Raw genomic sequence first — 26,943 nt, 5'->3', positions numbered from 1 at the left:
ATAAATTGAAGGGTCTGACAGCATCTGCAGAGAGGAACACAGTTAACGTTTCGAGTCCGTATGACTCTTCATCAGAACTAAGATCTATAGAAATGAGGTGAAATATAAGCTGGTTGAGGGGGGTGGGACAGGTAGAGCTGGATAGAGGGCCAGTGATAGGTGGAGGCAAAGAAGAGATTGCCAAAGATGTCATAGACAAAAGGACAAAGGTAGTGATATTAGCTGCTCCCAATGCGGTCTCCTCTACATTGGAGAGACCATACGCAGACTGGGTGACCGCTTTGTGGAACACTTTCGGTCTGTCCGCAAGCATGACCCAGACCTCCCTGTCGCTTGCCATTTCAACACACCACCATGCTCTCATGCCCACATGTCCGATATTGGGCTGCTGCAATGTTCCAGTGAAGCTCAACGAAAACTGGAGGAACAGCACCTCATCTTCCGACTAGGCACTTTACAGCCTTCCGGACTTAATATTGAGTTCAACAACTTCAGATCATGAACTCTCTTCTCCATCCCACCCCCTTTCCCAATAATTCATAATTTTTTATTTTTATTTATTTATTTTATTATTATATATATTTTTCTTTTCCCACCTATTTCCATTATTTTTAAATGTATTTCCATCCATTGTTTTATCTCTACCTTTTAGCCTATTTCGATCCCTTCCCCCCACCCCACCCCCACTAGGGCTATCTGTCACTTGCTCGTCCTGCTTTCTACCCTTAATGTCATCATTAGCACATTCCTCAGCTAATATCACCACCGTCAACACCCCTTTGTCCTTTTGTCTATGACATCTTTGGCAATCTCTTCTTTGCCTCCACCTATCACTGGCCCTCTATCCAGCTCTACCTGTTCCACCCCCCCTCTACCAGCTTATATTTCACCTCATTTCTATATTTCTTAGTTCTGATGAAGAGTCATATGGACTCGAGACGTTAACTGTGCTCCTCTCCGCAGATGCTGTCAGATCTGCTGAGTTTTTCCATTTTGTTTTTGTTTCAGATTTACAGCATCCGCAGTATTTTGCTTTTATATATTGAAGGGTGCTGTCACACATGCTCGCCCACATACACACCTCCCTGTGGTCATCACCTTGACGCTAGTCAGAGTCAAATATGCCTAAAGTGTTACAAGGATCTTCTGACTGCACTTCACAACCAGCAGATACCATCCTCAGAATAGTACTGACAGTATAATTACAGTCTAAATTACTAGTTGTTCACTTGGTTATAGGTTTGATTACTGCCAGTGATTTGTACAGAGTACGTGGATAAACAACACACTACAGTGATGATGTTTATTAGTTATTTTAAGGAGTGGATTGATATGGTCAGATACTCACACAAACCTAACGCTTCAGTATAATGCACAGCTTCTTCTGAAAGTAATTGTTCTCCTGGTGATAGATCTTATAATTCAGGGCAATTTTACCAGCAGGAAAGAGATGGCAAAATCTGAATGTCTCAAGCCCTCCTGCTTGTGAGCCTACCATAAGGGCTGCTAAGCAATCAGTTCTCACTGGAGTACATGGCCTAATAAGGGTGTGTGCAGTTTATAAAACAAAACAAAATTATTTTTGCATTTTTGAGTTAAGCAGTTAAAGTTTAAAAAAAAGTCACCCCAAACTGTTTCTCTTGCAGTATAATCAGGAGGAGTGGTCACCACGTTCAGTTTTATTATGCTGCAGTATGTTGAATTGTCTTGGTAACACTGCCAAATGAGACTCAAAAATCATCCATTCATTTGCACAAAATATCCAAAACATTTAGGTGTAAAAGTCATTGTTATACTTGTTCAACGTGCTATACTGAATTAATTAACTTTTGCGTCAAAACAGAATGTTTCTTAACAAATCCATATACTGGGTTAGGCATATTTATGCTTTGAGTCACAAAGTAAATTTTATCTCCTAATTGACCACATTACATTTCGAGACTCTGCAGCATTTTGAAAAAGTAGGATATGTGAGTATGTTTAAGGGAGTTTACATTGACAATGGGGACACTATCTTCCTCTCTGCTTTATAGACATCTATGCGGTGCTGCTAGGTATTTGTTTGTTTGGCCGGATTAAAACTGAACTTCGAGCTTGTCTGGCCTCAAATAAACGTGGGCTGTCCAGCTGAAGCAATGCATAGGATTCAGTCTTATGTGGGGAGGGGGTGGGGGGGAAGTTGACTCCTCTCATCCTGTGTGACAAAAGTACAATTCAGAATGTGTGATGGGAGTGGGATGACAAGGGAGGAACTAAGTTCCATAAGATGAAAAGGCATTGTTATAGACATGGTTGGGACCATTGTATATCTCTGCAGTGCTGAGAAATTACACTGCACTATAAGGCAAGGTCAGTTCAGTTACATGACAGTGCAATACTCCTGGCACACAGTGAAGGATTAAGGGGTAGGTAGCTGTCAACAGCTCTTAAAGTTCCCTTAATGCTGAATGGAAGAAAAAGTTCAACAATTTGACACAGCAGATTGGCTCCAATACAGTGTTAGAGGACAACCTCAAAGTCTCTTTCAGCTGCTACATCCAGGCATCTGGATCTCATAAGGTCTGCCTAAGGCTGCAATTTGATAGTTCAACATCCCTTGTTTATGCAATCATCTGAGAGTGACCCAAGTAGCTCTGCACAGTTTTAGGGCACCTCTAGAGGAAGTCCACAGCCAGCACTGGTGCATTGCTGCAAGATCGTTTGACCAAGCTGAAGGTCTCTATGGTGAGCATGCCTACGCCAGGGTCCTCTGCAGCACTGAACCCCCCTCAACACTCAACAATCTGTGTGTTATCAGTACATAACATTGCATTATTGGTCATATAATTCTGCAATTGCCACAATTTGACAGCAAGTATCTTATAAAAAATCTATCAGTTCTTAAAATGTTCTCATTTATTTTGCTCCCTCCTTTCCTGCAGGCATTGGCTCCTTGCTAGGGTACAGTTCCACAAACACCAGTTACATCAGTCACATACAGTACCTCACCCAAGCGACCATGATTTCTGTGTGAAACTTGACTGTGAGTGATGGCAAATTATTTAACTACAGCTGTGTCCAATCCCGTCCTCACTCAGCAATGAAGTAAATTGTAAGGCCCCTGCTGCCTTCCTAATTAGAACAGCTAAAGTGCTTCACAGTGGCAAAAATAACCAAATACTGAGTAAGGTGGGAGACAGGTTTGGCCTGGTGCCTCAAGGCAACATTAGTGAGGTAGGTTTTAGGGAGGAAATATGAAGGAGGGGACGCCAGTAGCATGGCATGGGGTTAAGCATTTCAGAGATAGCTGAAGACCCTGCTGCTGAAGGCTGGTTGGTGAGAGTAGGAATATGATGGAGCTTGATTTTCAATTTGGGAGTGCAAACCTGACAGTCAGATCATTTCCACTCCCCAACCTTGCGCCACATCTACATCTTTGACGTAACACTGTTTACATATGCAGATGCCCTATGTCATGCCCAGTATGGGCACGAACTTATTACAAATTTTAAGACAGTATTTTGTTTTAAAAGTGGACGCAAAAATCTTAAGATGGCCACAGCATACCACTTTACTTCTTTGGCATTTGAACTGTTAGACAATAGAGCCTGTGGCCAGTACTTGATTAAAAAGGACCTGAGTGAAGGAATCTTCACAGCCACTTGAGATTCACACATCTCATTGTTTAAGATTGGACCAAAACTTCTAGACAATAGGGTCTGCAGACAACTCATCCCCATGTTTCACCAGCAACAACAGGGGCGTCGAAACTCCATGGTGGTAGATGAATTATGAAATAGATCCCGTTGACCTGCTTTCATTGTATTCTGATGGTTCCATATCCAAATGCAAAGATGTCTCAAACTCTCAAACTGTGAAAGGCTACAACACAGGATGTGCATCAGTCCAACTCACCAGCATTTTTGGAAGGGCGACTTTGGACTTATCACAGGTCACATGGTTAAGACAGCGACATTTGTTATCTGTCCTTTTAAAAATGACAGCATAAGCCATTCTGATCAGAAACACCATGACAGGTACCATCTGAAATCCCATTGAACCAGCTGCAAGTCAACCACACAGGCAAGGTAAAACAACTGCACCTTGAAAGTGGGAGAAAATTCTCCCCCAACCTGTTTCATCTTCAAGTTCACCTGAGAGCTGACTTCCTGGCAATTCAACTACAAGAAGCCTTGCAACTTCAATCTCTGCTTTACAAGACATCCACTCCAGCCAAAACATTAGTTCATCTAAGGAACTTCAGGCCTGCTACGAAAGAGACTGAAATAATTCCAGATTGTAACTGTATTGCTTTTTTCTTCATCTGTATCTACTCATTGTGTGTGTATGATAGTGAGTAATTGCATTGCATTGAAACCTCTGGGGCAAACGTGCGCTAATGAATAAACTTCTTTATTTTTAAATTCACAAATGTTTGTTGCTGAAATCATTTAAATTGGGACAAGCCACTCTGAGGGAAGGAAACGCGCTTATCTCACATTTCAACACTTTGATCGTGGATAAAATAAAACACCAGGGGTGGAATCTTGTGGTGTTGGGAGTCTCATCTGCAGGCTGGAGAGCCGGCCAGATACCTGCGGTGCCCCTTTTTAGGAAGGCCTGCCAAACCACAAGCCAATCAGGCAGTGGTGAGTCCACTGTCAGGCCTTCCCCTCAAATCAAGACCCGGGCAGAAGTCCCATCTAGCGAGAGCTGCTGGCCAGAGGCTGGCAGCTTTTGTGCTAAGCATTGCCACGGAGGCGGCTGTGGCTCCTGCCGGAAGGTTACACCCGAGAGTCTCAGAATTGGAGGGGACCCAGGCCCCAGCTAATTAATGGGGGGGGGGGGGGGGGGTGGTTTGTGGGGTGGAGGGGTCATGGGGAAAGGGGGTCAGAAGCAAGGACAGCAGAGTGGCTCTCAGTGGACCCCCCCCCACTTCCTGATGTTGTGTCCTTCAATCAGGCATTGAGCGCCTTCGATCAAGGGCTCCCCCTCCTCCTCCCCTTCCACCCCTGAGGTGACAAGTGGCCTGCACAGGTTCACCTATCGTGCATGCTGCAGCTGGGGTTAATCCTAGCGGCGGTGGGATGAGACCCTTAAGTGATCATTAATTGTCCAAATAAGGGCCTCAGTTGACAGTGGGGGTAAAGGTTGACCATGGGCCTTCCCAACCAGAACTTAATTCTGGTGGAGGCAGAAAAGTGGCAGGGTTCAGGGATACCGCCACCCTGACTAAGTGAATGCCCTTCCTGCCTCCAAGCCAGTCACCAGCGAGGGCAGGAGATTCTGCCATAAACTCTTTCCGTGACACCTGATTGGACCAGAAGCAAGCTTCACACCTAATTTCAGAAGGCAGGAGCTGTCTGCAGAGCACGATTATCAAAGGCAGTCGGCAGCCATGAGAGGGACTGCTGCTGTCGTGCAGAATGGAGGAGGTAGGACAACGGAGAGCCACCCACCTCATGGCACAGAGAATTGGCCAAATGGCCATCAAACAGGTACTGCACCCAATGTGAACCAATAACCAGTATTGCCAAAAATATTCCTCAGATAAAATATTACTTGATGGCCCCTCACAATGCAACTGGCAGCTGTGCACTAATGTTCACCGGATCATTCAGGTTTCTATGATTTGAAAATCATCTTCTAGCCCTCCCTGGCCTGTTAACAAGCTCTTCAAGGAACTTAGTAGGCAGTTAATTGGAGATGAGGCATTCCCGGCTCCCCCACTCAACTCACTTTGAAAATGCCAGCGCATCTCAGAGAGGTCGGGACACTGACACACCATTTGGGAGCATGTTTATCAAAGCACACCCTCGTTCTCAATCCGACCGGTGATTGAAAATCACAGTCATCAAGTCAGCTTTGACAAGAGCCTAGGATATGTGTTGGAACACAGGGCAGGAGAAGGTTGCAAGGGTTGGGAATGTAGAATTATACAGCAACTTGTAGACGATGATAATTGACCAACTGGTGGATGGTAAGACAATGAAAGCACACACGGACATAGTTAATAGAAGCACAAGAGAGTGTGGGATAGGATGCAGGTGGCAGAATTTTGGATGGATTGCATTTTATAAATGGTAAGGAGGCTGGTGGAGTAATTGAATATGGAGGTCAGAAAGACATGAGAAAAAAGATTCAAGGAGGATAGGGCAAGATAGGAACAGGTGCGGAAAGTGTGTTGGATGTGGAAATAATCTATTTTGGTGGTAGTTATGATGTGGCTCAAGTCAGGATCAAATAGGACTCTGAAATAAAAGCAGAACATTGTGGAAAAACTCAGAAGTTCTAGAAGCATCTATGGAGAGAGAAACACAGTTACTGTTTCAAGTCCGTATGACTCTTCTTTAGAGCTAAAGAGAAGTAGGAATGTGATGGATTTTATACTGTCAAAGACGGGTTGGAGCAGATGGAGCAAAATGGAAGACCAGTGATAGGTGGGAGCTAAGGAGGAATTTGACAGAGATGTCATGGACACAGGACAAAGGGAGTGTTAATGGTAGTATTAAAGACTAAAGGTGGTGCTGATCGTGGCATAAAGGTAAGATAGCAGAATGTGTTAATAGCAGAACAAGGGTCAGTGCTCTGTGAAAGCAGAACATAAAAAAAAGTGACAGATGGCCCTGTGTGTGTTGGCGGGGGGAGGGGAATGGGGGAAAAGGATAGAAAAATAAATTTTTAAAGGTGCAAAAAAGAATAACTTAACAAAAATAAAAAAAGGATAAAAACGGAGGAGAGAGTTCATGGTCTGAAGTTGTTGAACTCAATGTTAAGTCCGGTAGGCTACGAAGTGCCTAATCAGAAGATGAGGTGCTGTTCTTCCAGTTTGTGTTGGGCTTCACTGAAACATTGCAGCAGGCCAAAGATGGACATGTGGGCATGAAATCAGGGTGGTGTGTTGAAATAGCAAGTGACAGGAAGGTCTGGGTCATGCTTGCAAACTGAGTGAAGGTGTTCCGCAAAGCGGTCACCCAGTCTGCGTTTGGTCTCCCCAGTATAGAGGAGACCACATTGGGAGCAGCAAATGCAGTAGATCAAATTGAAGGAGGTGCAAGCAAAGCAAGGAATGTTTGGGGTCTCGGATGGTGAGGAGGGAGGAGGTAAAGGGGCAGGTGTTACACCTTCTGCCGTGGGAAGGGGATGATGAGTTGGGGGTGATGGAGGAGTGGACCCAGGGTGTCCCGGAGGGAACGGTCCCTACAGAACACTGATAGGGAGGGTGAAGGGAAGATGTATTTGGTGGTGGCATCATGCTGGAGTTGGCAGAAATGGCGGAGGCTGATGGGATGAAAAGTGAGGATAAGAGGGGACCCTATCATTGTTCTGGGAGGGAGGGGACATTCTGAGAGGGAGAGGAAGGGGTGAGGGCAGAGGTGCAAGAGATGGGTCAGACACGGTTGAGGGCCCTATCAGCCACAATGGAGGGGGAACCTTTGGTTAAGGAAAAAGGAAGACATGTCAGAAGCGCCATTTTGGAAGGTAGCATCATTGGAACAGGTGCGACAGAGGCAGAGGAACTGGGAAAATGGGATGCAGTCCTTACAGGAATCAGGGTGTGAGGAGCTGTCGTCAAGGTAGCTCTGGGAGTTGGTGGGCTTGTAACGAATATTGGTGGACAGTCTATCACCAGAAATGGAGACAGAGAGATCAAGGAAGAGAAGGGAAGTGTTGGTCATGGACCATTTGAAGGTGAGAGAGGGATGGAAATTGGAAGCAAAATCAATAAGTTTTTCCAGGTCCAGACGAGAGCATGAAGCAGCACTGATACAGTCATCGATGTACTGGAGAAAGAATTGTGGGAGGGGGCCCCGAGTAGGACTGGAACAAGGAATATTCCACATTCCCAACAAACAGACAGGCATAATTGGGGCCCATGTGGGTACCCATAGCCACACCTTTTATTTGGAGGAAGTGAGACAAGTTAAAGCAGAAATTGTTCAGTGAGAGACCAAATTCAGCCAGGCAGAGGAGAGTGGTGGTGGATGGGGATTGTTCGGGCCTCTGTTCAAGGAAGAAGTGGAGAGCCCTCAGACAATCCCGCTGGGGGATGGAGGTGTAGAGGGACTGGATGTCAATAGTGAAGAGGAGGCAGTTAGGGCCAGGAAACTGGAAACTGTTGATATGGCATAGTGCATCAGAGGAATTGTGAGTGTAGGTGGGAAGAGACTGGACAAAGGAAGAAAGAATGGAGTCAAGATAGGAAGAAATGAATTAGGCGGAGCAGGAACAGGCTGACACGATGGGTCTACCAGGATAGTCCTGTTTATGGACTTTGGGGAGGAGGTGAGAGTGGGCTGTGCGGGGTTGGGACACTGAGGTTCGAAGCTGTGGAGGGAGGATCTCCGTAGGAGATGAGGTCAGTGACAGTATTGGAAACAATTGCTTGATGTTCGTTGATGTTCAGTGGTGGGTATGTGTATAAACTGAAGATACTGCCTTAAGTAATTCAATATATCTCAGAGATGGCTATTTTGATTGAATTTTAATATATAATATTAAATATTATTAAATCCGTATGGCAGAGTAGTAAATTTATCAATGATGTAACATTTTATTACTCAACATGACCTGAAGCGAAAGCATTTTGATAAGACTGCAGGATTTCTATGAAAGGGCAATTTAGTGGCAAATTTGTCTTCAATTCCTCTTGTTTCTGAAGAAAGCATTTAACTTCCATGCAGCAGAAAGCTTTTAACTTCCATTTCTATTCCCCATATTGTTCCTCTTCTGTGTATCTCAGCAGAGTGAGAAAGTTTGTGACAGCAGGCAATTCTTTGTGTAGATAAAAGCAAAGAACTGAGGATGCTGGAAATCCAAAACAAAAACAGAAACAGAAATACCTGGAAAAACTCAGCAGGTCTGGCAGCATCGGCGGAGAAGAGCACAGTTGACGTTTCGAGTCCTCGTGCGTTGAAGGGTCATGAGGACTCGAAACGTCAACTGTGCTCTTCTCCGCCGATGCTGCCAGACCTGCTGAGTTTTTCCAGGTAATTCTTTGTGTAGGTTGAACATTAACAAAGAACAATTTAGCACAGCATTCTACTGAACTGTCAAGAACACCTGCAAAATTCATTATGTCTATTTCTTGCGAACTTTCGGGACTTTGACGAAATTATCACTGCTTTGGAATAAGCTAGTTGTGAAAAGATGGTTCCCAACAGACATTGCAAGGTTGGCATACGAATGCCTGCAGATTTGATTGTTGGCTTTTGGTCATCATGGCATTTTGTCTTTCATGCAACACCACTTAAAGTATGACATATTATGATTGGGAAGCATGCAGCATTATAATTAGTCAGCTACTCACATCTCAGTGGTGCCATCAGGTCTGTTGTCTCAGCTTCCTTTAAGAATAGGAGCCTCTCCATGCATCAATAACCTGGCAAATCGAGGAATGTGCACCTCTGTTTTTGGGTGCAAGTGGTCTAGTCTGAATGTGGGGGACGGCGGTGTAGTGGTAAAGTCACTGGGCTAGTAATCCAAAGACCAAGGCTATTACTCTGGGGACATGGGTTCAAATCTCACCACAATTACATTAAATCCTCACTTAAAATTATGGTTGCATTCCTGAAAATCGTGACTTTAAGCAAAACGACTTTAAGTCAATCATGGGTTCCTATGGGAATCAATGTTAAAATTGGAGGTAGGTTCCTTCGAACATTTCTTGTCCGGAAAAAAACAACGTACAAGTTGAAATATTGTACCATACATGTGCAACATGGTGCATTTCTAGCTGAAATAACTTGCAAAATAAAATACGTCACTAAATATAAAAGAAATACAATAGTGTCCAATAAAAAAAAACACACATTCACTGTGCAGGTGATTGGGGTGAGGGAGGGGGCGGGTGGTGAGTCAAGGGAGCAAGGGCGGCAGCAGTGGGGGTTGGGGGAGGGGCGGGGGAAGGGAAGAAGTACTGAAGGCGAGAATGGAATTGCGGGGGGAACGATTTTGTGAGCAGGCAGGCCAGAGAAGAGGCAGTCTGTGGCAAACAACACTAAAATGAAACTGGTAACATTACATGGATAAACTGACATTGCCTTATTAATGACATTAAAATGAAAAAACATTAAGTGAGGCAATATTAAGTGAGGACTTACTGTACTAAAAAAAAATCTGGAACTGAAAACTAGTCTCAGTAATGGTGACCATGAAACTATCAATGATTGTCATAAAAACCCATCTGATTTACTAATGTGCTTTAGGGAAGGAAATCTACCATCCTTACCTGGTCTGGTGTGACTCTAGACTCTACATGACTCCAGACCCACAGCAATGTGGTTGACTCTTAACAGCCCTCTGAAATGGCCTAGCAAGCCACTCAGTTGACAGGCAATTAGGGGTTTGCAATAAATGCTGTCCTTGCCAGCAACACCCAAATCCCATGAAAGAATGAATAAAAAAAAAGGGTCATCACAAAGTTCCTCTCATAAAGCTTAACCTGCCTTCATCCCTCTGTTGCTCTTCTTCTTCAAAACATGGGAATCCCTTTAAGATAACACATTGGTGGCAACGGCAGTAATGTTAGGGGCAAAAGAAAAGGCACAATTGGCAAAAAGGCTCCCGAGAACCTAAATGCCATCAGAGAAAAAGCAAAATAATGAAAAACTGTCAAGAAATAGTTAAAATACACTATCTAATGTTATTGCATCCTTCCTGTGACTTTTGATATATTTATCAGAACCTAGCAGCCCTGGATGCCCTCTTCCCATGGGCACGGTTTCAAAACAATTTTGTGTGTGCCAGAATGTTGGAAAATGGTGGGTAGGACACCCCGGCCTCAAATTATTATTTAATTGAAGTTCCTGCTTGTTTAAGGTGTGTAATCATAGCAGCTCATAGGAAATTGATGCAGAGCAAATGGACATCTGGCATGATGAACTTTCGCCAGCTTTTCTCATCGGGAAAATTTGAGCTGCAGTCTCTTCCCTTTCATTAGGAAGTTTTATCTACGACAATCCAGGAAGCGGAGTGCAATTCAGGCTTCTACAGAAATGGCATGACAAAGAAAAATACTAATCAGAAAGCATACAAGACCCTAAGGACACTCCTGTGAATTGATTTGTGTTTTAGTAACACACAAGTCTGTACATTGTCACTGTTATCACCCACTGTTTCCATTCAGTGACATTGATGTTCACTCAGTAAGGCACCAATTCGAAGTGACAGAAAATGTGAATACATGACAGATCATTGAGGGGTTGAGAACTGAAAATACTAAGGCAGACACAGGCTGCCAACTGTTATTATTTAAGACAAGTAGTGAATAAACCGGTGTAATCTAACCTGAGACTGTAGGTTCTGGTAGATTGGAAAGAACCTGTGCTTTTAATGTTTCTTATGAAGGGCTGCTGGGATAAAGCAATTTGTCAGGCTTTAGGGGACAATTTTGGTGTCTTGGTTGACCCACTTCCCAGCAGGAATGAGAAAAAAAATCACAAAAAAATACTACTCCTATCTGAACCCTCTCAAAAAGAGTGTACAATTAAACACTTCTTTGTGCTTTATTTTCATTGTTGTTTTTTGTCAACAATTTGTCTGGAATTTTCTAACCTCAAGGGTTGTTCCATCACGGGTACTGAAAGTGGGACCCGACCCTGTGTGGGCAGGTGACAGGACCCTGGGTGGCATTTTACCAGTGGCGGCCAATTAACAGGCCACTGCCGGGACTGCCATCCAATTGAGATGGCGGCCTGCATCCCAGACCTGCTGGCCCAATCAGAGGGCCAGGAGCTCGGCAGCGTCACCACTAGGGGTGGCCACTGCTGAGGCTCCATGGTAATATCCCATGGCAGCGGTAAGACATCGGGCTCCCCTCTTGTCACCTTCTCCTGGCCATTTTCTGGAGGTCTCCCAGCCTGTCTCGAGCACTATATCATACAGGAGACACTGATGATATCAGAGAACAGAATAAATGTCAGTCGAAATGCAGTCAGCAATGTAGTGTGAATGATGAATATTTCATTCGTGGCTCCTGTTAATGTTTTAGGGGTAATGTTTAGTCCTGGGAAGATTATTGTTCTGAAGGTAAGGTAACTAAATTTCTGGGCTTTAGAAGTTGCCAGAACACCTAAAAGAAAATGGCAGTTTAGAAGGTTACCTGTGTTTGTTTAATAGAGTCAGAATAGAAGAGATGGAGCAGGTGGGCTTACTTAACTGGAGAACTGGAGATGTAATGTCAACACCTGCTTGCAAAGAATTGCAGTCCAGAGAGATGTTTTGCCTTGGGAGTTTAAGCTAAATTAGTTTAAAAGCATTCATGTGAACCCTGAAAAGCTACATCGTCATGGAGATGGGTGGAGCTTAAGAAGGTTCTCTGGTTTCAATCTGTGTTTGTAGGGGGAGGGGTATTGACTGCAGTTTGTGTGGTTTACAGCTCACAGAGAAACCCTGGTAGCTGTTAGTAGGCTCTAGGCAGTTAGAGTTCAGAGAAGTCCTGGGGAGCTGAGAAGGTGGTGGAAGGTCACTGGTTCCATGCCAGACAGTTAGGGCTCAGAGAAGCTGTGGAAGCCACTTACAGCTTGGTGCAACACGGAGACTGGAGTTTAGAGAAACCTGAGGCAGTGCCAGCTTAGTGAAGCTGGCGGTCTGTAAAAGAGTTGGAAGTTTGCTGGTAATTAGAAGCGGGAATGCAGATTTGTGAATCTCGTGGAGTCTTAGGGGAAGAGATTGAACTATCAGGAGGTACTCAGTCATTGAGGCAGTCCGAGTTGGAATGGCTTTTGAGGGAATTCAGAGGATAAATCCTTGAAAGTGAAGAGATGAAATTCCTTGTGAGCGAGACAGAGTTTTACCGAAGTTTTATGACTCTCAGTGGTCACTAGTGTCTGGATGAGTTGCTGAGAAATCCATGGGATATGTCTTCATCGCAACTGCCATTCAATGTGCAACGTGGTGTGTTTGACCACAGTTTGCTTGTTAATTCATATTTACCCCATATTAATTTTGAATGTTAGAGTATAAGACAGGTATTGTAGATTGTTTTACTTTTCCGCCTTTGTAATGTTTGTTTTCTTTAAAACTGTGGGATCCTATGGCTTTACTCTTCTCATGGGTAACTGGGGTTTCAAACTTTGTCTACTTAAAAAAAAAGTTACTGGTTCCTAATCAGATCATAACAAGTGCTTCACTTATGCTGGCTGGCAAGAATCGATATTGATAAAGCAATTCATCACCTTATTACTGGGGAATGACTCCATGGTACTGGCAGCCCTCTGATACCTTTTCCTCGCTATTCTTTAAGGGTGAGTCCAAGCAGTGCATATCAAGAGTCTAATCATTCACAGATGAGTCCAATCCTGTCCATCAGCCACAACAGCAGGGATCATGGAGATAATCAGGAGTGGGAATGTTGACTGTTATTTTTTCCCTCATTTTCTGCAGAAGGCCAAGGCCATTCTTAACACCCTCAGTGCCATCTCAGTTCAGAACAACTAATTCAGCACAAACCAAGGATGAAACACAAAATCTTCTCGGGTTTATACGGATCAGTACAACACCAGATGGCATACTGATCATTGAATTAGTAGGTCTTAAATAATGGTTTCAAATACTGAATTTTCAACCACTTTTACATTTTGTTTAATCTTTGGCTTCCATGCTAATTTTCCCCTCTTCTGGGAACACGGAGCTGAATTTTACGTGGGTGGTGGCCCCGCCCCCAATGTAAAATCCGAAGGCGGACCAGTCTCTGCTTGGCTGGCTTTACCTGTAGCCATTTAATGGCTGTTGGGCCATTAATTGGCTTGAGGTTGGACTTCTGCTTCCATCGGGGAGGAAGTCACACCTCCAAAAGCTGTCAGCCAACCAAATGGTAAGTCTGGGATCTTGCTGGGGCCAAGTTGGCATGCCCCAGGGAAGGGGATGGGGACCAGGGTTAGAAGGGCAGGGAATAATGTGGAGGTGAATATCTTTGGTCCGTGCTTCTATGTGCATAAGGTACCTAAACGGGAGGCAGAGCCCCAGCCCAGCAACAAGGCTACCAGGTGAACACTTGGTGTGGGCCTCCTCTGCTGTGGTAACAATCCCAGTGGTGGACTGAGGATGCCCTTGAGTGGCCACTTAAGAACCTCAGTTGGCACACAGGCAAGCAGGCCATTCGACATCTCCTCTGTCTGCCAACCCACCCCCAGTTGGTGGGGGGGCGGTGGGTGTAAAATTCTGGCAATTGAGTCTTTTTGGGATTTCAATTCCATGGGGTCTGTTACCTCATAAAAGTAGTCATTAATAATGAGTAACCTTTGATGATGTTGGTGAGGCATTTTACCATGAGGGGCATTATAACTGGCTTGCATCTGCCGTCAACTAATATTCACACATGTAAACTTTCAGCAGCGGTCACTGGAATGCAATCAGGGATGGAACTCTAACCCAAGGCACTGCAAACAATTGCAATAACCATTCACTATCTAATCTGACACCAAAACACTCAGCACAGAACATGGAGCAATCCTCAGCTCATCTGACCTGTAGAACTGCAATTACTAACTGACTGGACCATTCAACTTTCTTTCCAAGCGAATGCCACAATTTAAATAGGATCCTTGCACCTGTATCGTAGCAATGCTGCCTTGGTCCTAAACTTTGAATTTATTGCAACTCCTGCATAGAGGCTGATGAAGGGAATAGTTTCAAGTGATGTGCTGGTTACATAGCAATTTTCATGTGATTTTTTTGCTGTTTTAAAACCTAATCCACAACAAAGGATAGGTCAATTTGAATGCATTGCTGGAAGTATAAGGCAAATATTTTGTAGGGAATTAAATTAATTATCAATATCAGGGTTGAGTTGTAAATTGGGAAAAGACTGAACTAAAATAGGGCATATCATAAGCAACAATTGTAATGGGAAAGGAATATTCTGCAAGAACAGAGCAAATAAAAATGGTTAAAATGGAAGTGTTACAATGTGCGGATTGAAGGAAAAATTGGGAGAACTGAAAGGAATTGTTTTACCGGAAGATCTAGCCTTAATAGCATTAAAAGAAACATGCTTGTAAGCGGGATAAGAAAATAAATTTACTGGGATTAATATATTCATGGGAGGTGTAAAAGGCAAGAAAGGAAAAAGTGGAATGGTAAAGTGCAAACCTATGTTGTGGAGAGGGTTGATGTGGACAAGAGACAGGTACAGAGAGAGTCAATATCATTGGTTGTCAATGGTCAAAAGAAAAAGGCCTCATCGGCATTAAGCTGCTCAGAGACATTCAGTTTGAGCTCTGTCAGGATCGTTCAACTCCAGGCCTCTCTACAGCTATTGTCTGAATAGGATTTCAATCTTCCATTATGGAAGCAGTTTAGGTTCTGATCAAGGGTAAATTAAAAATTAACCAAGCTTTGAAATTTTGCATAGCATGATTTTCAATGATTTTCACCATGGGTATAAAGCTGGTATTCGGTTTGAAGGTCCCAAAATGCTTCGCTTCCAAACTTTCAGCCTCAGAATTCCAGCTTTGTTGCTTCTTGGGCAACATCTCTAAACGCCAAGATCAAGATCTAGGATGCTCACTGTTAATTTACCGTTTGCCTGTCAAATTACATCTTAAATTCTGTAATTGAAACGTTAACTCTTTGAAGCTTTAAATGTCCTTGTATATCCAATCCCTTTAAATAGTAGTAATTGAAAAGGCTACTCACTCAAGGTGTCCCCAACCGAGCTCAGGAAGGTACGGAAGTTTCTTGATGCGAATAATGCTGTCATAGACAGAGGGCTGCAGACTTTGGGAAACAGCATTGGCTAGAATGACTGCGATCATCACTGGCAGAATGTGGGAGATCTGGCCCGTGAGCTCAAATACAATCACTGAGGTGGAAATTGTGTGGGTCACTGCACCTGCCAGTGCTGCAGCACCTGCAGAGAAAACCAGGGAATGATGCAGCTGGCAGCAAAGTCCAGATTCATTTGGCATAAACTATGACAGCCAAAAATAATGATGGCAGACAGAAAAAGCCTCACCTACAACAGCGTATCCACCTGGCACAATACGATAAATACTACCATCTGCATGGATACCATCAGGAAACCAGGCTGCCATGCTTTCTCCAACAAGGCGGCCAAATGCAGCACCTGAAAAAAGAAGCCAACACAAATAGCTGAAGCAGGGAAAACAACCACTGTTCATTGACAAAGAAATATATGTCAATTTGTTCAAATCCAACATCGAAGAAAAATTTGCCTGATCACTACTTAAACTTTTTGAATGCATTTGCTGCAATGCTACATATTGATCTCATAACAATTCTTCCCACTTTATTTGCTTTATCAGATCATTTGGGCCTCACTTCTACTGATGGATGTCTGTGAAGTACAAAATGCTGTGAATACAAGCAATTATTTCAAAATTAAGCATTTAACATCTACATTTTGTTCAGAAACTGTTTCAGGTCTAAACTTCTAATACTGGAAAATGTTAAACCATCATAAGGAAGCTACCTAGACCACTGAGGGTGTGATTGGCCATATTGTTAAAAGGCAATGCAGTATCAAAAGACCTGTGAAGAGAAAATAAAAACTTCCTGACTGACTATGGGAATGAATAAATGTCCAACACTTGAATTCCAGCCTCTCTAAAACTTCATCAGAACTTTACCAGTAATAAATATCTTTATAACACTTATGTTTTAAACAAGGTGATCATTCCCTACAGCAAAAATCTATATAATATGGGTCTAAAACATAGTTCAAGAATCTTCTAATCGTCTTTAATTTTTTGATTTTCCATCTTACTCAATTCCACCATTTCAAATCAACATGGGAGGGGGATGCTTTTCTGATATGAGGTGAGTTTGTGGGTTTGAAAGTTGCTCCAATCAAAGCACCCAATGTTCAATCAGAATTAATTTTCCCAGATTCCTCAACTCCCTGTTGGACTACACTGGATGCAAATATCCAGAATTCCCCACAGAGCTCATTCTTGATATGGCTGATCCAAGTCCAAACAGGGTTTCTCTCTTCTCTCATTTAGCAGTCACTGACTGATCTTGTGCTTTCTCACTCATGTTACTTTTACTTTCATGTTAATAATTGGTTTTGTTTCAGTAATTTTTTAAACTAAAAGTGACGTTGATTGATTTTGTCCTAGCTTGGTGCCAGCTCCACATTAATTAAAAATAGCTGGATGAAAATGATCCAAGACAATAGCTGACTATGTTCTATGGATTTAAAATAATTAGTATGTAACTACAAACAGTAAGAATGAAAACAATTAGTGAATAGCGTTGGTTAGGAATCACGAGACATCAGTTTGTGAGAGTGTGAAAAATCATCACTAAATCAGCATGGGTATGAAATCATGAGATTATCATTGAGAAAGCAAATGCGGGCAAGCCTGAGAAAGAGCAGATGAGCTACAAAAGAAATGGCATGAGAAGCAATGAAATCACTAAGTCTGACACTAGTTCTGTGTGTCTGGAGGTTGGATCAATTGCACTACTAAAGGCTGTCAAAGCTCAACTCAGGTGTTAGTACAGCTGAGCTTCTCAGAAAGAAAGCAATTCAATATGTTGAATGTAAAGTGAAGGAAAGTGTGCATGCGTACTTGCTTGGACATAGGCTTGTGTGTTTTCATCTATGCAAACTGTGTTTGTACATTTCCTGATTTGTGGGCAAACAGCACAAGGCCACATTCAGGAGGTCATCCTCACCACACTGGCATCACAGTGGCTGTGATATATCTGGAATCTGTGCAAAAAGCAGTTGAAAGGAGATCATTCACACTCTTTCTGATGTTAGGAAGAGATGGTCAGGACCCGATTAAGGATTCCCTTCTTCCAATAATCTACAGTTTTTAGAAATTAAGCTGGCTATCTTTTGACTTCTAGATTTAGCTTAATTTGTCTCTTAGAGCTTCCAATGTTGGTGGTATAAGAACATAAGAATTGGAAGCTGCACAATGGGCTTTGACCATTCACCAAAATAAAAAAAAATCAGGACAATTTGAACAGGCCGAAGAGGGATTGAGGCAATACCCAATTGTTTGGGTAGAGAGAAGGAAATTATATAGAATCTGAATACTGGAAAGAAAGGTGTGGGTGGGTGGAATCACAACTGCTGTTTAGTTTTGAAGTTACAGTGCATTCTAAAGGAGTGAGAGTTGTCCTGTGAATGTTAAAATGTAAACAGCGTTGCGTATGTCTAATTTCCCAGCTTTTCTCTATTTTTGACAGGTTTTTTTTTGGTGCAGTATTGAAGAGAGCAAAAGTTCAAACTGGGTGAATTCAAACTATCCCAATGGATGCAATATCACTATGATCTTGGAATGAAACTCAGTGCCACCAGAATGTGCTGGGTTTAACTGTAAAAAAATCTAACTATGTGCAAATGTTGAAATGAATACTTTACACTAGAACTACAAACAAGGGATGCCCCCAAATGTATATTGAAACTAGGACAAATGGTGTGCACAATAATTAATTAAATGTGCAATTTTTAAAAAATGTACATATTGCAGATTCAGAGACACTACATCTGAATCTGCAGAATGTAAACAAAGAGCTAGAAACAAAGGGTATGGGTTTGTGTAAAATATGGGCATAGAATCTGCGCGAGTGTGGTACTTCATGGAGTGCACTGTTAATTAGACCTATAGACTTGCTACTGAATCTTCCAGCTCAAAAATACTTTGTCCAAAGTGTTGGTGGAAGTGAGCTGAAAAGGTTGCATGAGACCACTGTTGATGGCACCAACAGCATACCTCCTTAACCAATGACATTTAAAAATTGAGAAATAAACCGAGGAGGGGAATGACTAAAAAGGTAGGTGAATGGCACTGGGTGAATTCAATGTTAAATTAAGGGTCAGAAAGAGAAATAAAAGGAGAGAAAGAAAGAGTATTTACGTTAGAAATCACTAGACTTAACATTTTGTAATGAGTTTAATGGGCAATTAATGTTCCAAAACATCAAGTTCATGAAAATCAAGGGGAAGGTGGTGTTTTTGCAAAGCTAGAGGTAGAGTGGTGCAAATTGGCCAGCAACTTGTGGCTATTGGCAATTTACACCACAAATGACTGGCTGAATTGCACATTAATAAAGGCGTGTATCATTCACATGCTGTTATTTCTGCAGCAACTCTGACCCATTGAAATAATTGTGGCCATTATACCAAATAACTGTTGAGGCTTCACATTGATTAAAATAATTTAACCTAATTCTATTTTTTAATGCACCTTTCCAAGTTCCACAGAGGTGTCAGCTGTGGCTCAGTTCATAGCACCCTCGCCTTTGAATCAGAGGGTTGTGGGTTCATGTCCCACTCCCGGAAACCAAGAACTGTGATTGTACTCGAAAGAGTTGCAATCTGTGACTGTTGATAACTCGAAAGAGTTTCCAAGTTCCACATCCAGTGCTACCTGCCATTCAATTTTGAACTTCAAAGGAATTCAGCTGGATAAGATCTGTTGAAATGACTGGGCAAATATGCCACTGAAGAGCAATTGCTTTCTCTTCTGGATCTAACTGTTGATCCTAACACTGAGTCACAAGTGAAAAGTTTCTTTATGGCAACGCCTTTAGAGAAGAACATAGGAGTTAGGAGGCATGGCAGAAATCCTCCAAAGTTCATCAGAATTATGAGAGATATGAGAAGCCTGGATAACAGAAAAGTCAAAGGGATGATCGAGGTCAACATCAAGAAGTATTTTACCAGTAATTACAGGGAAGGGATTATTGAGCTTTCAGGTGGATTAAATTTGATAAGTAAAGGGCCACATTGGTTCAGTAAAGAAAGGTCACAACTTAGAGACATATTAGGTCCTTCTGAGAATTTGACAGCATTGATAGATAAAGCCAGTTCAATAAGGATCATTTTTTTGGGTTTATGAAACAAAACACCAACAAGTTTTTTTTTGGTTTATGACATTTAAAGTTGTGCAGAAAAACTTAAATAGGAAGAAGGATGTGGTTGTAAATTGGTGTGTGTGACATCTCTTTGAAGTAGTGCTTATAGTGGAGAACCAGTAATCAATCCTCTGCCTCATTTTATCTATCAGCTGCAGAAAAGAATTAAAAGTGCATTTCAAAATTTGCTGACAACTCAACATTTTTGTGGGGTGTTCAAATGTATCAGAAATGGTGGGGATTATACAAAGTGGATTTATAGAGATTTAGCAACTATCAGATGATTAGCAAAATTACACAAAAGCAGATTTTCTAAGTTTGCACCATTGCTGAGGAACCCCATCTGCAAAACCACATGTATTCTGAAATTGTGGGAGTGCTGCCTATGATTTTCCATCCGTTGAATTTAATAAATATCAAAATATACGGAGCGCAACCATAATTTCTTACTATAGACAAGTAAGGCTCCCAATGGTACAGATGTGGAAATTATCATTGTATATAATGTGAAAAAGCGCATATTAATGCAAACAATATTAAGTATGATTTAAAAAATGAAGAATAGTATCTTGACAGAGTTAAAGGAGATTAATGATATACAACTTGTTCCAAGCAACACCCTCACACACCAATACGCAACAGTTCTGCACCCTCACAAATACCAACACACACCAGTTCTGCATAGTCACATACCAACACGCACTGGCTCTGCACACTCACACATACCAACACGCGCTGACTCTGCACACTCACACATACCAACACGCGCTGGCTCTGCACACTCACACATACCAACACGCACTGGCTCTGCACACTCACACATACCAACACGCACTGGCTCTGCACACTCACACATACCAACACGTGCTGGCTCTGCACACTCACATACCAACACACCAGTTCTGCACACTCACACACATGACAATACACACTGGCTGTCCACAGGTACCAATACACACCAGCTCTGCGCACACACTCACGCCAACACACACCAGCTCCGCACACACACTCACGCCAACACACATTAACTCTGCATATACACACACACACACCAACACACACTAGCTCTGCACACACCCACATACACAAACACACATCAGCTCTGCACACACATCAGCTCTGCACACACACACATTCCAGCTCTGCGCGCGCGCACACACACATTTCAGCTCCGCCACCAGCTCTGCGCGCGCGCGCGCGCACACACACACACACACACACACCAGCTCTGCGCACACGCACGCACACACACCAGCTCTGCGCGCATGCACGCACACACACCAGCTCTGCGCGCACGCACGCACACACACCAGCTCTGCGCGCACGCACGCACACACACCAGCTCTGCGCGCACGCACGCGCACACACACCAGCTCTGCGCGCACGCACGCACACACACACCAGCTCTGCGCGCACGCACACACACACCAGCTCTGCGCGCACGCACACACACACCAGCTCTGCGCGCACGCACACACACACCAGCTCTGCGCGCACGCACACACACACCAGCTCTGCGCGCACGCACGCACACACACACCAGCTCTGCGCACACACGCACACACACACCAGCTCTGCGCGCACACCAGCTCTGCGCACGCGCGCACACCAGCTCTGCGCACGCGCGCACACCAGCTCTGCGCACGCGCGCACACCAGCTCTGCGCACGCGCGCACACCAGCTCTGCGCACGCGCGCACACCAGCTCTGCGCACGCGCGCACACCAGCTCTGCGCACGCGCGCACACCAGCTCTGCGCACGCGCGCACACCAGCTCTGCACGCGCGCACACCAGCTCTGCACGCGCGCACACCAGCTCTGCACGCGCGCACACCAGCTCTGCACGCGCGCACACCAGCTCTGCATGCGCGCACACCAGCTCTGCACACGTGCACACCAGCTCTGCACACGCGCACACCAGCTTTGCTGGGGGAGTAAAATCTGATTTCTTCCCACACGCCACTTTTGTCTAGTGGTGTGATGTTTTGGAAGCTGATTAAAAACACATCAGGTTTGAGAGTTCATGAAGAAAATGAAAAGCCTGCTCAGGAGTCGGAAACTTCTGAGAGGTAAGTGTAAAGTGTTTTCACGCCTTCAAATGTCACTACTGGGCACTGTTATGTAATGCAGATGTTTTCTTAATGCAGTGATTTATCATAGGGATCTGTCCTTCAAAGGTAAGTTGACCCTTACATTGACCACCTTGAGTATTTGTTCATGTGTATCACAATGCTTTTCCAATGGACAATGCACCATGGTGCAGTGAGAAATGCGCCATAGCGCAGTGAGAAATGTTATAAAATTTCCTGTCAGCCTGTGCTGTCATCTTTTCTACTGTGATTTAAATGGCTCTAGCTGAAAATAAAACATGGCTTTGACACTGGAAAAAATTTCTAACCACATTGATTGACAGGCACTCTGCTTTGAAATTGAAATGAGCACTTTCTGTTCTTTCCTTCTCTAGTCCATTGTTTGGATAGCTGTGGCCAGTAGTTGTGAAAGTTTGGCTGAGTTTCAAGTGCTAATAGCTTTCAGCACAGTAGATGTTCCATTCATTTGAGAATGAATGATACATTCAAGAAGTTGTAAAAACAGATTGTCGCTTTCATGTGGTTTCTACTTAATAGTATTACAAGATTTTTTTTTTTACATGGGCTGAATTAATTTTATCTCAGTATCAATGATATGGAGGCTTTTATTAGACGGCGAGAGGTTTGTTTCCCCCCGCAAGGAACATAAAGTATTTTCCATTGATATTGTATGAAATCTGAGGACTATACATAGTGCTATGGAAGACATGGGCATAGAGGTGGCATGGGTGATCTGAAGAGGGGATGGGTTGGCATGAGGAATGGGTAGGGGGTGAGGTAGGCGAATGGCGAAATTTAGGGGGCCTATAAACAATGTTGGGAGCTGGGATACTGTGTTGGAGAACTTAGGTGGGCCTTCTAACTGGCCCACTTTTGCATGCACACTCCTCTGCACTTCAGTGTGGCAAACTGCACGCCTAATTGGAACTCAGTGTGAAAAGACAAAAATGGTATGTGAAGTTGGGTGTGTAGTTTGCGAGCCATGAATCTACACAGGCCGGAGTTTTCCCTGAGCCCAAAGGAAGGTTCGGCCCCCCCAGTTCTACGTATTTACCAAACTAGCACACTCCGGTTCTCCATTCTCAGAATTACTGGGCAGAATGTTTGAGTTCCAGAGGAGACAGGTTCGGTGGCACATGGACCTGCAATTTCCTAACATCGGCTGCTCTGCTGGTTTGCTGGTGTGTTCCCATCTCCGAGCCATTTCAGGATATGCTGGTTCGGGTAGTTGGCAGTGACTCACCTGCTTGCAGTTGGTAGCTAATTAGGCATATTAACAGGCCTATTAAGACCCCTCTGCTGCTGCCAAGAGGAATTTTTGAGGCAGCAGGAGAGTCCCCCATGGTGGACAGAGCCCAGCCAGTGTATCAGGCACCCGTTCAACATCAGACTAGGGTGTTAACACTCCAGGTGGCTTTTAAACCAGCCCCTCCAACAACCAGATCTTAACAATGGTCCTAGCTGCGGCTACAGGCTGCCTGTGGAAGGGTTCCCCCTCCACAATGGCACGCTGGCAGCTGTGGCCAGTTTTTATTTGAAGAAATGTTATTAACTGTCATGCCCAGTAAAGATAGATCCTATTCCTAACTTTCAAGATACAAACTTTAAGCAACGTGGACTCTTTTAAATTAACTTTTGCTTTTTAAAATTGAACCAAATGTGCTGCAAAGATGGCCAAAGGTCAGATGGCCTGCCCTGCGTATTCAAAAACGGACTCACTGTCCAACAGTGATAAGGCAGCACATCCCAGATGAAAAGGTGTAAACTACACATATCCTGAGACCATCAAAAGATATTTCCAAATTGAATGGGTCTTTTTTGAAACAAAGAGGGTGATCGCCTTAACTGCAGGGCCCCCCACCCCTCACCCCGCCTTTCATGTCTTAAAACAATAAACCAGAATGTGGCTACTCAATCTAAGACCACCACCATATTTGGAAAAAGAACTGAAATGATGAGGGGTCATGTGGTAAGGCAGCCATGTTTGTCCCTTTGTGATCTTTACATGCCGACAGCAGAAAGTAAGAGACAGCAGCAGGAAGGGCAATAACATTTCTGCCTTAAGAAGTGGAGGCTGTAACATCATAAGATCTCCGAGCCTGTTCCTTCAGGTCTACCAATACAGCAAACTGACCTCCTGGTATCAAGGCTACAAGCACATAACTTTGTGACCTGCAGAAAGCCCATCCCTCAGAGAATTCTGAAATGACTTTGGTATATGATTTTGGCTGTAGCGAAGACATCTCCTTCATCAGGTCTGCAACGCGTGTTTTCCAGAACAAGACAATCATGCGAATTATGAACTATTCCTTTTGCTTATAACCTGTAAAAGTGCACTATTCTCTTCAAATGTACTTTTCTTGAGTGCTGTATTGTTGGTTCAAATTGTCTACACGATCAGGGATTAAAAAAACACACACACATTCCTCTCAAAAACTTATTGATTGTGAACAGTTGGGAAAGGAACAGGGATTTCAGCAGTTCTCTCTTACCCTACCCATAACGAAGCTCTTTCTCTTTCTCACCTGCTTTGGAAATTCCCACCTCTGACTGTGGTCTCCTATTGGCTCTCCAGCCTCAGAAGCCCACACTCCATCCTTAATTGGATGGCGTGCGAGCCCTCTGGCCACTAATTGGCCATCCCTTCAAAAATCCTGTTGGGCATCTGAGGCCTACACGATGCGGGTCCGAACCCCGAAATGCAGCCGACATCAGGGTTCTGACCATGGAACAAAAACTCTGGCCTATGTGCATGATAGGACAACATTTTATCAAATATATTTAAAGATCCAATAAAATCTCTTTGTAATCGATCGAGAGAGCGCTTGAAAAAAACATTTGCAGGAATCAGCGATAAAGTATAGAACTAGGTGAAAATGTAATTCCTGAACTGCTGTCCTTTGCTGATTGGCTATAGCAATTTTGGATTATTCTGTTAAGGCAAGACTCGGGGAAAGCAAGATTTACACAGTTAAAGCAACAGGTAATATTGGACAGGATCCTGGTACACTCTTTGTTTTAAAAGTTGGAACACCAATCTAGGTAAGATGACTCATAAAAATCACAAAAGAAAGAAACTTTGGGTGTGAACTTCTGATCTGTAGCACAATGGTGTTATGAAAACTGGAGGCACTCCAAGTGGCCCGCATTGTCCCTCCAGCCACTTCCAACACAGTCCGTGTGGAAGCAGCAGGAGCTACGTGTGAAGCTAGCACTATTGGAATGTGTGAAGGTGGTGTGGAGTATCTGGATGCTAGCCGTGAGCCCTGAGTGTCAGGAATGGGTAAAGTGATAGGCATGTGCTGCATTATATAGTGAGAGGCTGGTTGTGTGGAGGGTAGGAGATGCATTCACTGATCTTGACCACCCACGTAAGGTCATTAGGCTTCTTGTGGGCCTGCTGCCAGGTCCTAGGGGTCAGCCTCCGGAACTGACCTCTCTGGCCACCTGCTCTCATTCCCTTCCAAAGGTAGTCCTTGAGGGGCCACCTGATCCCCCTCAGAGCTATGGCATCTCTCCTATGACTCAGAGCAGCTTCCCTATAAGAGGGAGAGACTGGCTTTAAGAGCAGCAGGCTGTCTGTACCATATGATCTCTGTGAACGCTGCTAGGACTCTGCTGAGTGCTCAGGCAGCCAGCAACATATGCCTTGCCTGAACCAACACTACAATCAGGTAAGTGTAGAGGCGGCACCAAATTTACAAGCAGCTTATCTCCATGGCACTATGTGCGGACGGGTTGCGATTCACAACTCTCTGTCCAGAACAGTGTGAACTAATTTCTAGTTCATGTCTCTCAGAGGGCTTTTAACTTTTAACTGAAGCTAAAAACAAAGAGTTGTTGATAAAACTAGCTCATTTTCACAACCAGGAGAAAATTGGAGGGCATATGTTTTTATCTGAACCACAGTACAATAATGTTTAATTCATGCCTCCCCTTATTCTACTTTTAAAATTTAATGTTATAGTTTATAATATCCACACTGTATATACCGTGAAGCCTGAGGACCAGGAATGGTAAAGATGATAAATTAGAAACGATTACATGTGACCTTTGATCTAAAGATCTAGGTTATAAAGAGACAATCTCAATGGATTAAATAGTCATATTGTGCATGTATCAATGTGTACAAAGTACGCCCAAAGTAATATACAAATTTGCTTTTACAGTATGTTTCTGCAGCCTTGTTCTATTGATGCCTTTATTTAGGGTTAACCAGTTTTTGAGGATTATAAATTGGGAGCTTTAAGGCCAGTTTAAATTGCTTACTTCAAAAAATGCATCTATCTGGTGTTTTTGAATTTTTATTTTTCACATCAAAAACTGGGAGAAATTAGGGAACAATTGCCCCATAAAACAGGGTAAAGTTGCAGAAAACCAATGGCCTGAATTAGATAACGGGGAACATATCCCCTTCCTCCCCCACCCCTCCCCTGCCCCTGGCTGCCCCACTGCAAATTTACACTGTAATGAGCGTTGAGACTTAAGTGAGAATTCTGCCCCTTACACTAATGTGAATTAGTTCACAAGTCTCTCCTTGGAGAGTTGTCGGCCAATCTGATTGGCTGTCAGTTCTCTAGTCCCTGCAGCAACAGAGCAGCAGTGACTGGTAGAGGAACTACATGGAGTTTCCTGAGATTAAGTCCCGAGAACTGGACACCCAGATAAGTGTAACAACCCCAGGGCAGGGAGAAGGGTAGGGAAAGCCTGGAGGGGGGGGGGAGGGCAATCAGGGTCTCATGGGATAGGCTGGGGGTGGGGGCGGCAGGGAGGGGGGGGGTGTTACAGAGGGAGCTCTGGAGGTTACCAGGCCTTAAGAGGAGGGCACCCCCAGTCAGAATGGGGCTTCTGATGTAGGTGTGACCCCGACCCCTTCCCACCCGAGATCTAACGTTCTTTATTTTCAGGTTTCCCCCAGGGAGCTTCAATCCACCCGCCAGCCTAAAAATTGAGGCTGGGCAGGAAACGGCTCTTAAGTGACCACTTAAGGGCCTCAAATGGGGCAAGGGTGGGCTTCCTGTCTGAGGCTTGCCCAC

At 43.8% G+C, this 26,943-nt stretch overlaps 2 protein-coding genes across 4 annotated transcripts in view; one reads left to right on the top strand and one right to left on the bottom strand.

Moving 5' to 3' along the window:
- The window catches only part of LOC144693842 (chloride channel protein 2-like), a 597,263-nt gene that overhangs the window by 118,946 nt on the left and 451,374 nt on the right, over window positions 1-26,943 (bottom strand). For both annotated transcript variants that reach the window (XM_078563927.1, XM_078563929.1), the window contains 2 exons: window positions 15,938-16,048; window positions 15,619-15,832 (listed from right to left, as the gene is read on the bottom strand). In XM_078563927.1, the coding sequence (XP_078420053.1) occupies window positions 15,619-15,832; window positions 15,938-16,048 (325 nt within the window). The remainder of the gene's footprint in view (window positions 1-15,618; window positions 15,833-15,937; window positions 16,049-26,943) is intronic.
- Window positions 1-26,943, top strand: part of LOC144693843 (heat shock protein beta-7-like) — a 566,165-nt gene that overhangs the window by 147,921 nt on the left and 391,301 nt on the right. The gene's annotated exons all lie outside the window — the stretch shown is intronic.

The sequence above is a fragment of the Cetorhinus maximus genome, chromosome 19, assembly GCF_964194155.1.
Source record: "Cetorhinus maximus chromosome 19, sCetMax3.hap1.1, whole genome shotgun sequence".
NCBI classification, from domain to species: domain Eukaryota; kingdom Metazoa; phylum Chordata; class Chondrichthyes; order Lamniformes; family Cetorhinidae; genus Cetorhinus; species Cetorhinus maximus.
Note: the sequence above shows the minus strand (reverse complement) of the source record. Positions and strands in the feature narration are given on the sequence as shown.